Raw genomic sequence first — 12,567 nt, 5'->3', positions numbered from 1 at the left:
TTCTTTTGATCTAACTGAAATCCTTCATGCCACAGCAGACCTCATATCATTAGCCTTTTATAAATAAAGCCAGTTCCTCCAGCCTTTCCTGATAGGTGTATGTGCTGCTCTTTTGGGGAAAAATACTGCAGCTACGAAGCAACTAAGAAATCCAAAACAGTCTTATAAGAAGTTTTTCTAGATTTTTGGTTGACTTTTTATACAAAGAATTTTTTATTTCTTAGACTATATCTTTTCCTACTCTGACATTGGCTCCTGATTTCTTTTTGCCTGCATTCATTAATTTATAAAATAAATATAACTATATTAGCTGCTAACTGCTTAAAGACTTTTAGATTAAGGTTTCTGCCTCTATATATGTCATATATATATATGACATACTGTTAATTAGACTACAACAGGGTACATATACTGTCTTGTTATCTCTGTAGGTAGTCAATGCTATTATTGAATCGGGTAAGACTTTGTCAAGGGAAGAAAGAAAAACGGAGCGCTGCCCGCTGCTGTACCAGTGGCACCGGAAGCAGTACGTTGGAGCAGCCCATGGCATGGCTGGAATTTACTATATGTTAATGCAGGTAGGTAAGAATACTCTTACACACTACAGTATATTTGAGCAAACATGAAATGGGAAATGAATCCTGCATATAAACAAAGCAGGCTGGATTGAAATACCCTACTTTGAATTGCAGATGCGTAACTCTGCCACATAAACCACAGGCAGTGGATTTCTAAGAGTCCAGTGAGTTCCTGAGCGCATTTGGTATGGAGTCTTATAGCAGATTAGTTATCTCTTCCCCACACTTTTCTGTTTTTTTTTGTTTTTATTATACTTTAGGTTTTACGGTACATGTGCACAATGTGCAGGTTTGTTACATATGTATCCATGTGCCATGTTGATTTCCTGCACCCATTAACTCGTCATTTAGCATTAGGTATATCTCCTAATGCTGTCCCTACCGCCTCCCCCAACTCCACAACAGTCCCCGGAGTGTGATGTTCCCCTTCCTGTGTCCATGAGTTCTCATTGTTCAATTCCCACCTATGAGTGAGAACCTGCGGTGTTTGGTTTTTTTGTCCTTGTGATAGTTTACTGAGAATGATGTTTTCCAGTTTCATCCATGTCCCTACAAAGGACATGAACTCATAATTTTTTATGGCTGCATAGTATTCCATGGTGTATATGTGCCACATTTTCTTAATCCAGTCTATCGTTGTTGGACATTTGGGTTGGTTCCAACTCTTTGCTATTGTGAATAGTGCCGCAATAAACATACGTGTGCATGTGTCTTTATAGCAGCATGATTTATAGTCCTTTGGGTGTATATCCAGTAATGGGATGGCTGGGTCAAATGGTATTTCTAGTTCTAGATCCCTGAGGAATCGCCACACTGACTTCCACAATGGTTGAACTAGTTTACAGTCCCACCAACAGTGTAAAAGTGTTCCTATTTCTCCACATCCTCTCCAGCACCTGTTGTTTCCTGATTTTTTAATGATGGCCATTCTAACTGGTGTGAGATGGTATCTCACTGTGGTTTTGATTTGCATTTCTCTGATGGCCAGTGATGATGAGCATTTCTTCGTGTGTTTTTTGGCTGCATAAATGTCTTCTTTTGAGAAGTGTCTGTTCATGTCCTTTGCCCACTTTGTGATGGGGTTGTTTGTTTTTTTCTTGTAAATTTGTTTGAGTTCATTGTAGATTCTGGATATTAGCCCTTTGTCAGATGAGTAGGTTGCAAAAATTTTCTCCCATTCTGTAGGTTGCCTGTTCACTCTGATGGTAGTTTCTTTTGCTGTGCAGAAGCTCTTTAGTTTAATGAGATCCCATTTGTCAATTTTGGCTTTTGTTGCCATTGCTTTTGGTGTTTTAGACATGAAGTCCTTGCCCATGCCTATGTCCTGAATGGTATTGCCTAGGTTTTCTTGTAGGATTTTAATGGTTTTAGGTCTAACATTTAAGTCTTTAATCCATCTTGAATTAATTTTTGTATAAGGTGTAAGGAAGGGATCCAGTTTCAGCTTTCTACATATGGCTAGCCAGTTTTCCCAGCACCATTTATTAAATAGGGAATCCTTTCCCCATTTCTTGTTTTTGTCAGGTTTGTCAAAGATCAGATAGTTGTAGATATGCAGCATCATTTCTGAGGGCTCTGTTCTGTTCCATTGATCTATGTCTCTGTTGTGGTACCAGTACCATGTTGTTTTGGTTACTGTAGCCTTGTAGTGTAGTTTGAAGTCAGGTAGCGTGATGCCTCCAGCTTTGTTCTTTTGGCTTAAGATTGACTTGGTGATGCGGGCTCTTTTTCGGTTCCATATGAACTTTAAAGTAGTTTTTTCCAATTCTGTGAAGAAAGTCATTGGTAGCTTGATGGGGATGGCATTGAATCTATAAATTACCTTGGGCAATGTGGCCATTTTCATGATATTGATTCTTCCAACCCATGAGCATGGAATGTTCTTCCATTTGTTTGTATCCTCTTTTATTTCACTGAGCAGTGGTTTGTAGTTCTCCTTGAAGAGGTCCTTCACATCCCTTGTAAGTTGGATTCCTAGGTATTTTATTCTCTTTGAAGCAATTGTGAATGGGAGTTCACTCATGATTTGGCTCACTGTTTGTCTGTGATTGGTGTACAAGAATGCTTGTGATTTTTGTACATTGATTTTGTATCCTGAGACTTTGCTGAAGTTGCTAATCAGCTTAAGGAGATTTTGGGCTGAGACAATGGGGTTTTCTAGATATACAGTCATGTCATCTGCAAACAGGGACAGTTTGACTTCCTCTTTTCCTAATTGAATACACTTTATTTCCTTCTCCTGCCTGATTGCTCTGGCCAGAACTTCCAGCACTATGTTGAATAGAAGCGGTGAGAGAGGGCATCCCTGTCTTGTGCCAGTTTTCAGAGGGAATGCTTCCAGTTTTTGCCCATTCAGTATGATATTGGCTGTGGGTAGATAGCTCTTATTATTTTGAGATACGTCCCATCAATACCTAATTTATTGAGAGTTTTTAGCATGAAGGGTTGTTGAATTTTGTCAAAGGCCTTTTCTGCATCTATTGAGATAATCATCTGGTTTTTGTCTTTGGTTCTGTTTATATGCTGGATTACATTTATTGATTTGCGTATGTTGAACCAGCCTTGCATCCCAGGGATGAAGCCCACTTGATTATGGTGGATAAGCTTTTTGATGTGCTGCTGGATTCGGTTTGCCAGTATTTTATTGAGGATTTTTGCATCAATGTTCATCAAGGATATTGGTCTGAAATTCTCTTTTTTGGTTATGTCTCTGCCAGGCTTTGGTATCAGGATGATGCTGGCTTCATAAAATGTGTTAGGGAGGATTCCCTCTTTTTCTATCGATTGGAATAGTTTCAGAAGGAACAGTACCAGTTGCTCCTTGTACCTCTGGTAGAATTCAGCTGTGAATCCGTCAGGTCCTGGACTCTTTTTGGTTGGTAACCTATTGATTATTGCCACAATTTCAGAACCTGTTATTGGTCTATTCAGAGATTCAACTTCTTCCTGATTTAGTCTTGGGAGGGTGTATTTGTCGAGGAATTTATCCATTTCTTCTAGATTTTCTAGTTTATTTGCATAGAGGTGTTTGTAGTATTCTCTGATGGTAGATTGTATTTCTGTGGGATCGGTGGTGATATCCCCTTGTTCATTTTTTATTGCATCTATTTGATTCTTCTCTCTTTTCTTCTTTATTAGTCTTGCTAGCAGTCTATCAATTTTGTTGATCTTTTCAAAAAACCAGCTCCTGGATTCATTAATTTTTTGAAGGGTTTTTTGTGTCTCTATTTCCTTCAGTTCTGCTCTGATTTTAGTTATTTCTAGCCTTCTGCTAGCTTTTGAATGTGTTTGCTCTTGCTTTTCTAGTTCTTTTAATTGTGATGTTAGGGTGTCAATTTTGGATCTTTCCTGCTTTCTCTTGTGGGCATTTAGTGCTATAAATTTCCCTCTACACACTGCTTTGAACGTGTCCCAGAGATTCTGGTATGTTGTGTCTTTGTTCTCGTTGGTTTCAAAGAACATCTTTATTTCTGCCTTCATTTCATTATGTACCCAATAGTCATTCAGGAGCAGGTTGTTCAGTTTCCATGTAGTTGAGTGGTTTTGAGTGAGTTTCTTAATCCTGAGTTCTAGTTTGATTGCACTGTGGTCTGAGAGACAGTTTGTTATAATTTCTGTTCTTTTACATTTGCTGAGGAGAGCTTTACTTCCAACTATGTGGTCAATTTTGGAATAGGTGTGGTGTGGTGCTGAAAAAAATGTATATTCTGTTGATTTGGGGTGGAGAGTTCTGTTGATGCCTATTAGGTCCACTTTGTTTAGAGCTGAGTTCAATTCCTGGATATCCTTGTTAACTTTCTGTCTCGTTGATCTGTCTAATGTTGACAGTGGGGTGTTAAAATCTCCCATTATTATTGTGTGGGAGTTTAAGTCCCTTTGTAGGTCACTCAGGACTTGCTTTATGAATCTGGGTGCTCCTGTGTTGGGTACATATATATTTAGGATAGTTAGCTCTTCTTGTTGAATTGATCCCTTTACCATTATGTAATGGCCTTCTTTGTCTCTTTTGATCTTTGTTGGTTTAAAGTCTATTTTATCAGAGACTAGGATTGCAACCCCTGCCTTTTTTTGTTTTCCATTTGCTTGATAGATCTTCCTCCATCCCTTTATTTTGAGTCTATGTGTGTCTCTGCACGTGAGATGGGTTTCCTGAATACAGCACACTGATGGGTCCTGACTCCTTATCCAGTTTGCCAGTCTGTGTCTTTTAATTGGAACATTTAGCCCATTTACATTTAACATTAATATTGTTATGTGTGAATCTGATCCTGTCATTATGATGTTAGTTGGTTATTTCGCTCGTTAGTTGATGCAGTTTCTTCCTGGCCTCGATGGTCTTTACAATTTGGCATGTTTTTGCAGTGGCTGGTACTGGTTGTTCCTTTCCATGTTTAGTGCTTCCTTCAGGAGCTCTTTTAGGGCAGGCCTGGTGGTGACAAAATCACTCAGCGTTTGCTTGTCTGTAAAGTATTTTATTTCTCCTTCACTTATGAAGCTTAGTTTGGCTGGATATGAAATTCTGGGTTGAAAATTCTTTTCTTTAAGAATGTTGAATATCGGCCCCCACTCTCTTCTGGCTTGTAGAGTTTCTGCCGAGAGATCAGCTGTTAGTCTGATGGGCTTCCCTTTGTGGGTAACTCGACCTTTCTCTCTGGCTGCCCTTAACATTTTTTCCTTCATTTCAACTTTGGTGAATCTGACAATTATGTGTCTTGGAGTTGCTCTTCTCAAGGAGTATCTTTGTGGCGTTCTCTGTATTTCCTGAATCTGAATGTTGGCCTGCCTTGCTAGATTGGGGAAGTTCTCCTGGATAATATCTTGCAGAGTGTTTTCCAACTTGGTTCCATTCTCCCCGTCATTTTCAGGTACACCAATCAGACGTAGGTTTGGTCTTTTCACATAGTCCCAAATTTCTTGGAGGCTTTGTGCATTTCTTTTTATTCTTTTTTCTCTAAACTTCCCTTCTCGCTTCATTTCATTCATTTCATCTTCCATCAGCGATACCCTTTCTTCCAGTTGATCGCATCTGCTACTGAGGCTTCTGCAATCTTCGTGTAGTTCTCGAAACTTGGCTTTCAGCTCCATCAGCTCCTTTAAGCCCTTCTCTCCATTGGTTATTCTAGTTATCCATTCTTCTAATTTTTTTTCAAAGTTTTTAACTTGTTTGCTATTGTTTTGAATTTCCTCCCGTAGCTCAGAGTAGTTTGGTCATCTGAAGCCTTCTTCTCTCAACTCGTCAAAGTCATCCTCCATCCAGCTTTGTTCCGTTGCTGGTGAGGAACTGCGTTCCTTTGGAGGAGGAGAGGTGCTCTGCTTTTTAGAGTTTCCAGTTTTTGTGCTCTGTTTTTTCCCCATCTTTGTGGTTTTATCTACTTTTTGTCTTTGATGATGGTGATGTACAGATGGGTTTTTGGTGTGGATGTCCTTTCTGTTTGTTAGTTTTCCTTCTACCAGACAGGACCCTCAGCTGCAGGTCTGTTGGAGTTTACTAGAGGTCCACTCCAGACCCTGTTTGGCTGGGTGTCAGCAGCGGTGGCTTCAGAACAGCAGATTTTCGTGAGACCACAAATTCAGCTGTCTGATAGTTCCTCTGGAAGTTTTGTCTCAGAGGAGTACCTGGCCGAATGAGGTGTCAGTCTGTCCCTACTGGGGGATGCCTCCCAGTTAGGCTGCTCAGGGGTGAGGGACCCACTTTAGGAGGCAGTCTGTCCGTTCTCAGATCTCCAGCTGCGTGCTGGGAGAACCACTACTCTCTTCAAAGCTGTCAGTCAGACAGGGACATTTAAGTCTGTGGAGGTTCCTGCTGACTTTTCGTTTGTCTGTGCCCTGCCCCCAGAGGTGGAGCCTACAGAGGCAGGGAGGCCTCCTTGAGCTGTGGTGGGCTCCACCCAGTTCGAGCTTCCTGGCTGCTTTGTTTACCTAAGCAAGCCTGGGCAATGGCGGGCGCCCCTCCCCCAGCCTCACTGCCGCCTTGCAGCTTGATCTCAGACTGCTGTGCTAGCAATCACGAGACTCCGTGGGCATAGGACCCTCCGAGCCAGGTGCGGGACACAATCTCCTAGTGTGCCGTTTTCCAGGCCCGTTGGAAAAGCGCAGTATTAGGGTGGGACTGACCCGATATTCCAGGTGCCGTCTGTTACCCCTTTCTTTGACTAGGAAAGGGAACTCACTGACCCCTTGCGCTTCCCGAGTGAGGCAATGCCTCCCCCTGCTTTGGCTCGCGCACAGTGCGCTTCACCGACTGTCCTGCACCCACTGTTTGGCACTCCCTAGTGAGATGAAACCGGTGCCTCAAACAGAAATGCAGAAATCACCTGTCTTCTGTGTCGCTCAGGCTGGGAGCTGGAGACCGGAGCTGTTCCTATTCGGCCATCTTGGCTCCACCACCTTTTTGTTGTTTTTTTTTGAGACAGAGTCTCACTCTGTCGCCCAGGCTGGAGTGCAGTGGCAGCGTGATCTCGGCTCACTGCAACCTCCACCTCCTGGGTTCAAGTGATTCTCCTGCCTCAGCCTCCCGAGCAGCTGGGACTATAGGCGTGCACTACCACCTCCAGCTAATTTTTGTATTTTTAGTAGAGAGGGGGTTTCACCATATTGGCCAGGCTGGTCTCAAAACTCCTGACCTCATGATCCGCCCACCTTGGCCTCCCAAAGTGCTAAGATTATAGGCATGAGCCACCGTGCCTGGCTTGCCCACCCTTTTCTTCTGTGCTTGTCTTCCTGCTGATTGCAGTAGGAACTCTTAATAGGGAAAAATCTTCAGGGAGCAACAGGGCCTGCAGAACCCAGCTGAGGCAGAGACTTTGTCATGTCCTGATAACTTTGCTTGCTGTCAGTTGTCTTCTGTGTTTTTGATGAGTTTATTGCTGTGGTTATGATCTTGTCTCTCAAACATCCCTGACACCTATTAAGTACTGACTCTTCAATCAGGCCAATAGAGACCCCACAACTAAACATTGCTTCAGGCTCTGCTTGGCTTGAGCATAAGCCTAGGGCTTCAGCCTAGCCTGTGGCCTAGGTTCTCTTCCCTGCTAGGCACACAGTCGCCTCTGCCACCGCCTGCTCCTCCTCCTTCTCCCCCTCCTCCCTCCTCTACCTTTCCTCCTGCCCACTGTTCCCTCCCCTGCCTTCTCCCCCCGACCTCTCCTCCTTCTCCTTCTTTCTTCTTTTAAATTAAGCTTTCTTTATTCTGCAAAACTACAAAACTAGTAAGTCAAAGGGTATGGATTAGAATTTAGATATCTTAGACTGGAAAACCTATATATTACTTTTTAAAATTTTACTTCAGAGGCTGGGCGCGGTGGCTCACGCCTGTAATCCTAGCACTTTGGGAGGCCAAGGCAGGCGGATCATGAGGTCAGGAGATCGAGACCATCCTGGCTAACACAGTGAAACCCCATCTCTACTAAAAATACAAAAAATTAGCCGGGCGTGGTGGCAGGTGCCTGTAGTCCCAGCTACTCGGGAGGCTGAGGCAGGAGAATGGCGTGAACCCAGGAGGTGGAGCTTGCAGTGAGCCGAGATTGCGCCACTGCACTCCAGCCTGGGTGACAGAGCAAGACTCTGTCTCAAAAAAAAATATATATATATATATATATTTTTTTTTTATTTCAGATTCTTTTTATGTCTAACCTACTACATCATGTTCTCACTCACTAAAGGAAACCAGGAAATTCATATCTACACAGGATTAAAACTTTTTCTAGTTATTATTTGTCTTTGTTTATTGTTGTTGAAAGTAAAACATGCATATATGCATATAGTTCATTTTATGAATTTTCTTTCTTTTTCCTTTTTTTTTTTTTTTGAGTTGGAATCTTGCTTTGTCGCCCAGGCTGGAGTGCAGTGGCGCCATCTCAGCCCACTGCAACCTCCGCCTCCTGGGTTCAAGCCATTCTCCTGCCTTAGCCTCCTGAGTAGCTGGGATTACAGGCATGCACCGCCACACCTGGCTAATTTTTGTATTTTTAGTAGAGATGGAGTTTCGCCATATTGGCCATGTTGGTCTCGAACTCCTGACCTCTGGTGATCCACCCACCTCGCCTCCCAAAGTACTGGGATTATAGGCATGTGAATTTTCTTCATGATGCAGGTACACACTTTCAAAGTAACCAGAATTCCATACCTCATTTAAAAATGGCACTGTTATTTTGAACAGTTAGATTTTGTATATGTGTTAGAGTTCTCCAGAGAAACAACCAATAGGAGATAAATATTATATATGAGATGGGATTTCTTAAAGGAATTGGCTCATGCAACTATGGAGTCCCAGAAGCCCCATCATCTGTCATCTACAGGCCTAAGACGCGGGAATGCCAGGGCTGTAACTCCACTCCGAGTCAGAAGACCAAGACTCAGCAGAGCCAAATCCCAGTCCAAGGGCAGGAGGAGACTGTTGCCCTGGTTGAAGCTGGCAGGCAGGAAGGAACAGATGTTTTCTTTCTCCACCTTTGGTTCTGTTCAGGCCTTGGAGGGACTGGATGAGGCGCACCCACTTTGGGGAGGGCCGTCTGCCTGACTGAGTCCACCGCTCAATGCTAATCTCAACTGGAAACACCTTTAGAGACACACCCAGACACCATGTTTAAGTTGACACATAAAATTAACTATCATAGTGTATTCTGTATTTTCTCAGACAAATGTTTTAACGGTGGTTCAGGAACTTTTTTTTTTTTTTTTTTTTTTTGAGACAGGGTCTCACTCTTGCCCAAGCTAGAGTGCAGTGGCACAATCTCGGCCCACTGCAAACTCCATCTCCCGGGTTTAAGCGATTCTCCTGCCTCAGCCCCACGAGTATGCTGGGATTACAGGTGTCTGCGACCACGCCCAGCCGGAACTTTTTTTTTTTAATGCTAATTCCCTTAGGGGAACATAGTAATGTAAGAACCACGCCAGTGTTGTTCATGTGTTTAGGCTGATTTTGCTGTATATTAGGGACTTCCTTGAGAGGAATACAAATCATAAAATATTCCACCGATCTGCTTTTAAAGTGAGGAACGTGGAACACTGTGTAGTAAGTACTTGACTTAGAGATTGAGCCAGGTTTTCTTTCAAGATGCTTAGGCAGTGGCGTGGTGGAGCCTGCTGGGGAGTTGCCTGCATCTCTTCCCTGCTGCACAGTTCATGGCTGTTGTCAGTGCAGAATGACGGTTCAGAAATGTGGAAAGGAGGGCTTTGTTCTCATACAGGGTTGCAGCCTGCAGGGTCGCCGTTCTGATGGCTAATCGTAGCCTTGGGCTAGAAGCCAGAAACAGATATTCTGAGGAAGTGGAAAGGGAGCAGGAACGTATGCCAAGCCAGGTGGCCGAATGTATGTGTTGGTGAGCTGCAGGAGGAGTGGAGTATTTGCTAGAGAAGTGTGTGCCTGCACAATTGGACTTCATGCTCCTTCTTGAGACCCATGTTCAGAAAATGGTGGCATTTTCTCATGGGGATCCGAGGGTAGCATTTTCCGCTCTCTGAGTCAAAAGGTGAAGCAGAGGAACAAAACCCCTCCCTGCGTGTCCTTCATAGGCTGGCCAGAGCATCCCTGGCACCTTCTCAGGAACAAGTGCTGGCTGCTTGGGTTGTTGAAGCCACAGAAGATGGGGGAACAGTCAGGTGGTTGTCACTGCCAGTGCAGAGTCGGGTGAAAGGGCTGGTTCCCGCTTAGCCCTTAGGGCAGAAAGCCTCATGGGGTCAGCAAGGGACGGGCAGAGCAGGGTGAGCCCCACCTCTTAGCCTGTCATGACTGGGAGCTTAGCTTCAAGGTTGCCTCAGGCTTCCTTGGCCAAGAAAGGGTCTGCTCAGTGAGTTTGGGGGCTTAGAATTTGGTTCTTATTTCTCATTTTCTAGTAGTTTAGTCATGTAAAAGTGGTAGTTTCAACTGACGGGTGTCCTTGGAAGGCTATCAGAACAATATATGCAAAAACTCTTAAAATATCGCTTAAAAAGAACTCCACTTTCATGACAGCAGAATAAAAACAGTTCTCCTCTTGAAAATCATCTCAAAACAACAAAACAGAAACCGAAGTTCTTTGATGAAGCTAGGGGACATGTGGAGCTCCAGCTGCAAACCTGTGAACTGAAGCAGGTGAAAGAATGACAGCTGACCTGCTGGGATGAAAGATGGTGTCAGTGCCCGAGGGGGAGGGTGCCCACGAGAAGCAAGTCAATTTGTTCTACAGAACCCCAGAACTGAGGAGGGGAAAGCACCATGTCCCCAGTAGGCAGTGCCACACGTGGGCTTGGGGGGCGCTCTGGCACAGGAGGCTTCTTTGAGCATGTGCAGTGGTTGGACCTCTGTGGGCACCTGCACCCAGCACAGGGAGGGAACTGCCTATCCTTCAACTCGAGCTGGAGACAAAAGGAGCTAGGTCTGGAAAAGCTGACTAGGCTCTTTTCAATTCAGGAAAGCCAGATGTAGAAGAGAGTTGGAGTGAAACACAGAACTAAAAATAGGGAGCGAGAGTGAGTGTCCATGGTCCAGGGTGAGACCGCCTCTCTGTCACCACCAGCCTCAGGCATCATCACCTCTCCCTAACCCCAAAGGGCAGCGCCACCTCCACCCCACTTGGGGCTTGAAGTCACTTTTCTGGAGAAACAAGTAGCTGAGATAAAAGTTTCATAAGTACAGTATTTGAAAGCCCCCATTAAAAAGTTAGTCTGCCATCCGTGATGGTTAATTTTAGGTGTCAACTTGGCTGAGCCCTGGTGCCCAGACATGTGGTCAGACATTCTGGATGTTTCTTTGAGGGCGTTTTTGAATGAGATTTACATTTAAGTTGGTGGACTTTGAGTGAAGCCAGCTGCCCCATAGGATGTGAGTGGGCCTTGTCCGATCAGTTGAAGGTCTGACTAGAACAAAATGCTGGACCCCCAGGCAAGAGAGGATTCTCCAGCACTCTGCTTTCAGACTCCAACTGCAGCTCCTTCCTGAGTCTCCAGCTTGCTGGCCACCCCAGGCAGTTTGTGGACTCATGAAGCCTCTGCAGCCAGTTCCTTGGAGTGAATCTCTTTCTCTACTTTGACACATCCCATTGGTCTACTTCTTTGGAGACCCCTGGCAATCCCCCATCCAGCCACTCCACAGTGATTCCCACCGTTCCGCAGCCCCTCCGGTGCGCTGAGGGCAGCGAGGAGCTGTGCCTTATGCGTGAGCACAGACCAGTAGCCGATGAGCAGACGTGGCAGAAAAGCCCGAGCTTGAAAGATGGAGACCTGCACAAGTAGAAATAAAAACAAAGAGAAAGCAGGAAGTGGAAGAAAGCTTCGAAGAAATAATAATTCATAATTAATATCCTCAGGGAAATAAGAGAAGCTGTTGCATCCAAGAAACAAACATTTGAGGGAAAAAGAGAGCTCTTGAAAATAAAAAATATAATAGCTGAATTTTTAATAAATTCATGAAAATGTTTGGGAAGCAAAGTCAAATATCTTAGAAAGCAGGCAGAAATAGACAATGGGAGAGGAAAACATAAGAAAGTAAGAGGATTAATCCAGGAGGTTTAGCATGTGACTAGTGGGACACCTAGTGAGGGAGAACACACAATAGGAGGGAGGAAAATAACACAAAAATATGCTCTAGAAATGAGGGACATAGGCTGAGCGCTGTGGCCCACACCTATAATCCCAGCACTTTGGGAGGCTGAGGCGGGCGGATCACTGAGGTGTCAGGAGTTTGAGACCAGCCTGGCCAACACAGTGAAACCCCATCTCTACTAAAAAAATACAAAAAATTACCTGGGCATGGTAGCGGGCCCCTGTAATCCCAGCTACTTAGGAGGCTGAGGCAGGAGAATCGCTTGAACCCGGGAGGCAGAGGTTGCAGTGAGCCGAGATCACGCCACTGCACTTCAGCCCAGGCAACAGTGCAAGACCCTATCTCAAAAAAAAAAAAAAAAAAAAAAAAAGAAATGAGGGACATAGTTGCATGTTGGAAAGACCTACCAGGTTCCTACACAATGAATGGAGACAGACAAATCCACATCATGCCCGTCATTGTGAAAGC

General features: G+C 44.2%; 1 protein-coding gene across 3 annotated transcripts in view; it reads left to right on the top strand.

Annotated features, from left to right (window-relative positions):
* The window catches only part of LANCL2 (LanC like 2), a 72,053-nt gene that overhangs the window by 34,432 nt on the left and 25,054 nt on the right, over nucleotides 1–12,567 (top strand). For all 3 annotated transcript variants that reach the window (XM_030797049.1, XM_030797050.1, XM_030797051.1), the window contains exon 5: nucleotides 432–578. In XM_030797049.1, coding sequence (XP_030652909.1) covers nucleotides 432–578 — 147 coding nt within the window. The remainder of the gene's footprint in view (nucleotides 1–431; nucleotides 579–12,567) is intronic.

The sequence above is a fragment of the Nomascus leucogenys genome, chromosome 17 (genome assembly GCF_006542625.1).
Source record: "Nomascus leucogenys isolate Asia chromosome 17, Asia_NLE_v1, whole genome shotgun sequence".
NCBI classification, from domain to species: Eukaryota; Metazoa; Chordata; class Mammalia; order Primates; family Hylobatidae; genus Nomascus; species Nomascus leucogenys.
This window is presented reverse-complemented; position numbering and strand designations above follow the sequence as displayed.